General features: G+C 34.4%; 2 protein-coding genes across 3 annotated transcripts in view; one reads left to right on the forward strand and one right to left on the reverse strand.

Annotated features, from left to right (window-relative positions):
* The window catches only part of LOC106873216 (coiled-coil domain-containing protein 134), a 73,384-nt gene that overhangs the window by 45,662 nt on the left and 22,373 nt on the right, over positions 1–5,349 (reverse strand). The gene's annotated exons all lie outside the window — the stretch shown is intronic.
* LOC106873208 (uncharacterized) overlaps positions 1–5,349 on the forward strand; it is a 13,458-nt gene that overhangs the window by 1,181 nt on the left and 6,928 nt on the right. The window contains exon 1 of one of the 2 annotated variants that reach the window (XM_014920455.2): positions 2,449–4,413. The exons of the other annotated variant lie outside the window; for it this stretch is intronic. Within the exon in view, the coding sequence (XP_014775941.1) occupies positions 4,216–4,413 (198 nt within the window). The 5' untranslated portion in view covers positions 2,449–4,215. Of the gene's footprint in view, positions 1–2,448; positions 4,414–5,349 lie in introns of those variants that run through there. 2 annotated transcript variants of the gene reach the window in all.

Here is a 5,349-nt window from a genome sequence, read left to right on the forward strand (position 1 = left end):
CCTTTTTATTTAAACGTGTCACACGGTCGAACACAAAATATTATATCAAAGATGATATACATAAAATATGTTATACTACGATAACATAGATGACCAGTAATGAAAGACCACAACCGTATAAGATGAATAACAGAGACATTTATTATGGCGTTAAAGATGTATGTGTATGTGAGAGTGTGAATGCGACATATAAGAACATAATCAAAGACAGGCCGTCGTACAAAGAAAAGTATGTATGTGAGTGATACATGTATGTGTATGTGAGTTATTACAGCAGATAGAAAGAGAGTCAATAACACGTGAGCATTTATACCAGTTCTTTGAATACACAATTGGAAGAGTCTGTATGTGAAAGGAGTTGAGGCTGTGTGTGAATACCCAATTATTAATACACAAGTGTTTTTTCATTGCATGGTAATTACACTACTGAATGTAATAAATGGAGGTTATTTTACCCTTTTTTTTGTTTTTATTTACATATATTTTTTATATGTATTTTTGCCTAATTTGTTGTTCATGTTATCGGTTATCCATTAACCAACCATAACAAAGTCATGGCCTTTCAAAACAATAGATGACCAATTAGATTACGGGACTGACCAAAACCCCCTCCCCACTTCCCGCAGGATTTCAGTTACACGATAAACAAAAAGTAACGGAAAATAATAAAGTATCTTTATTAATACCCGGAAATTTATTACTTTTAGTATCGACTAATATCACAGGTATTAATATAAACTCTAACCCACTTATTGTGGACCGTTACCCCAAGCCCTCAATAGAAAACATATCGGATGTTTATATGCATATATATATATATATATGTGTGTGTGTGTGTTTGTGTATAATTATTATAATTATATAAAAAGAAAAATACGAACTACTACAGTAACCATCCCTTCTCAACACTGGAAATATGTATGTACCTATGGGTATGTATGTACGTAAATATACATATGTGTGTGTGTGTGTGTATGTGTATGTGTGTGTATGCATTCCTCATTTATATACCTTTTCATTCCTACATAACCTCAATAATCTTAAGATATATTGATTATTTAAATTCCACTATTATTTCTCTTTTGATAATTTCACTTTCCTCTGTTTTTACTTTATCTAATAAGAATAATATAATACACCTAATAATAATAATAACTGGTTCCTTTGTATGCATATACATATAAATGTATAAATAAGTATTTATGTATATGTAAAAGTGTGTATATATGTATGTATTTATATCTATAACTTAACCTTATGAACTTTCTAATCTCGCTGACGAAGCCCAGAGGCACTCTCAAGTACCTTAATCTTATCTACCAAATACTTCAGTTCACTGAAGGATGGAAGTAAAGTGGGGTACTATGGCCTCTTGGTTGAAACAGCTGTAAGATATTATTCTACTTTCTATGCTCTACGTTATATATTTTAATAATTACTTGTATTTTTATATTTTATATATTATATATGTAAAGCATATGTTATACATGTATGTATATTATTATAATTTTTTTTTTAATAAATAAAGACGTAATATAATGTCTTAAAGTTGATGAATACCACCTCTTGATCCCCTTCATTTTCTTATTGCTGTGTATATATATATATATATATTGCCTTTTGCTAAGTCCTTCATGTCAAGCACCGAGAGGCGGTTCTGCCCTGGGGATATAGAGGTAATTTTGGAGACGCTCACACACACTTTTTCTTTCTATCTGTACGTGTATATTTCTACATGTGCTGCGCGCCTGTTTACCTCGAGCGTCACAAAGAACTGTCGCTAAAGCAAGTTGAATGCTCTGTCATCCGCGCCAAATCAATAGCGCCCAAACAGCTGTGCATAATCAACTCATTCCGATCATCATCAACTATTCCAAAGGCAAGACATGTTCAAGAGAAAAGAAAGTCTAAGGTACAAAAGGAATGGATCACGTAATAAAGTTACTGAAAGAGTCATAAATATAACTAATTAAGAAAAGTATTAGCCAAGAAACCTAATTCAAATTTATGTCAGGACAGGATACCACCACAAAACACCTTTTTTGTGGCACATATACAAAAGTAGTACTAACTACAAGGAAGCCTCTGTAGATAGCTTTCACTGACCACTTGGAAAAGGCTTTTGACAGAATTTCACGTTCTGAAGTGTGGTGGTTGCCAAGAAAACTGATTAAAAAAAAGTGACTTGTGAGAGTTGTACAACCAATGTACAAAGGAGCTGTTAGCAAGGCGAGAGTTCGGCGAATAATTTTATCGAGCAGATTGGTGTATTTCAGATTTTAGCTCTCGATCTATTTGTTTATAATAGTCGTCATCGCCGCCGCCACCACCACCGTCGTCGTCATTGTCATCATCATTATCATCGTCATCGTCATCATCACCATCAAGAAGTTTGAAACCGGTTTCCATGGGAATATTTGTACACAGATGCCATGGCTTTGATAGCTGAATCTGTAGATGTTGAGGGAAAATTCCGTGAAAGAGACAGAGTACAAGTGTACCGAGACAAATTTGATGTAAGAAGAATCAGCAGCAGTGAACTGGAGAGAAGAGTACGCAGACCGTCTTCTCTGGTTATCTGATAAGGCCGTTTATCGAACAATGCCATCGCATTGGATCCGTCCGTGTTCAAATCCCCTTACAATCACTCGTTCAATATTGCTAACCATTACCGTCACTCTCAAACCATTACCCATTGTCATTGCTATCCATCACTCTATCTCAAATTTCTCTCTCTTTCTCACCGATCATTCACTTTCATCATTTCCACTACTCCTATCACCTCTCTCTCTCTCTCTCTGTTTTTGCTCTATAACACTACAAAGAAAGCTATAATCCTCTGGTGCTGGAGAAGGAGCGAACGGAAATAGCATGAAGCAAACAGGACTCTTTAGTCTTGCTGGGGATGACAACTTCTTTAGTTTTACACTCTGTAAAACGATTGATAAGGAGAGCATCCGGCTATAGAAACTTTGCCAAAAATGACATAGTCAACGACTCGTCTTGGAGGTCAGTAACTCAAAATAAGAACTGACCTGGAACGTGACGACCTACCCAAATCATGACATCATGGAAAACTGAACGTAAATTGCTGCTGTTGACGATGATGATGATGATGATGATGATGATGATGGTGACAGACTGCCAAAATACTTCTTACTTCTTGCAAAAAATACCGTACTTTAATTCCAGGAAATCCCTTTTCTTTACAAACACACTTTGTTTACGTTTAGCTTGATGAAGTAGATCTATAATTAAAAGCTTGGCACTATCATGGTATTAGCTGTCAGAATTGAAAGTAGAACTGACAAGGAACGTTACTGCTGGTTTGAGTTGATTCTTTGGCTACTGACTAGCCGGAGCTATCTATCTGTCTGTCTATCTCACTATCTCTCTCTCTATATCTATCTATCTATCTATCTATCTATCACTCGTTCACCTCTGTGTCCGTAGAATTTATCAAATTAGAAAACGCAAATTTAATATAAAAATATATTTTCTGAAATTGCAAATTATTTAAAATATAAAAATATAATTTTCAACAGAGAGAATTTATCAAAATAGAAAACAAATGAAGTTTGAAGTTTAAAAATAATAGGATCGACCACTCACGACTAGCTAGCGCGGACGCGCGACTGCGCGTTCGGGACCACTCTGCTTTAGTAGTACCCTTATACTCTGTGTGTTTTCAAACGCATGGATATAGGTGTCAAATTTGTTCCAATAACTTTCGAGTGATAGATAGATAGATAGATAGAGAGAGAGAGAGACAGAGAGAGACAGACAGACAGATAGCTCGCTCCGGCCAGTCATGGTATTAGCTGTCAGTAGCCAAAGAATCAACTCAAACCAGCAGTAACGTTCCTTGTCAGATTTTTCTACTTTCACTTCTGACAGCTAATACCATGACAGTGCCAAAAGCTTTCTAGTCCTGACCCTATATCCATCTTTTTTAAAACATAGTATAACTAGGACTACATTATCTAACGTTTCCTTCTTATTAATACAGCAATGTGTTGATCTGATGGAGAGCTAACAACTATATCTGCGAAGCACGCAACAAGATAGTCTTTTCTCGTTACTTCGTGTCACCGCCTCGTTTTCATTGCAGGTCAACTTGTGTTGATTTCACACTAACATGTCCTAATGCATCTTGATGCATTTTAATTTGTTCTGCTTGATATATCGAACATAGTTCGAGCTGTGTTTATCACAATGTGCCTGAAAGTCTGTCTGTTGTGTTCCACTGGTTGGTTTTCATTGCTTCCACTATCCTGTTTACCACTTTTGCTATTTTATGGTCTCGCATGTGGTGTGGATACCATTCTTCGAATGTCACTCCTTTTGTCATTGGTCTGTGTCCTGGGGCATTATATTTCAATTAATTGGATTTTTCTTCAACCATTTGGAGAGGTATGTATTCGATGTTGCCCCGTCCTTACAATCCAGTTCTTAAATTATTACTATCAAATTTAAGAACTTCAAAATTCCCCGCCAAGTTTATTGTTAACAACACTAACATTCCATAAAATTGTTCTTTCGTTATTATTGTATACTTTCATTCTTCAAAGCGTAATTGAAATATTGCCGGTTTCTTATTTATTAGTTGCTAATAATGTGCGATGGAAAAAAAATTAAAAAACAATCTTTACCGGAAAGATTAACTTACGAATGAATAAGTGATTATTTTCGGAGATGAATCTGAAGTAGTGGGTTGGATACCAATCAGAAATTTATTAAAATATTGCCGCTGTGATTGATTATTTTTAAAGTTAATATCTGACATTAAATATTCTTTAACTTAACTTTAACAATAAACATTAGTGATTTAAAAATAAGTAACCAACATGCGAAAGTATTCAGTAATGAAAGTACAATATATGATGAGAATGTAGTGTGCGATAGTGGCAAAAAAGCCAACGAATAAATTATTTTAGCCAAAGACCACAGTTTAAAAAACAAAAAAATACCGCAGCTCCATTCATGTTTACATAAAGAAAGTGGATTTTTATTTTATGTTTTCGATAAAAAGAAATTTGCTGACCCCCCACTTCTTAAACTGTGATATACTTCTGACAAATTTTGAACAATAAAATGATAAGCAGATATCTAGATATTGAAGGCTGTAAAACATATACTCGAAAAACATATTCAATTATTATTCCTCGACATGGTTGTGTAATAAAGTTCGGTTCCACTGCGTAATAATTCGGAGAAGCTTCTTCTTCATATATATATATATATAATACTATCCAATAATACTATCCATATCACGTCCTCACTTTGTTGTTTTTTTGTTTTTTTGTTATTGTGTTTTTGAACTATATATATATATATATATATATATAT

This window comes from Octopus bimaculoides, chromosome 11 (genome assembly GCF_001194135.2).
Source record: "Octopus bimaculoides isolate UCB-OBI-ISO-001 chromosome 11, ASM119413v2, whole genome shotgun sequence".
In the NCBI taxonomy this organism is placed as follows: Eukaryota; Metazoa; Mollusca; class Cephalopoda; order Octopoda; family Octopodidae; genus Octopus; species Octopus bimaculoides.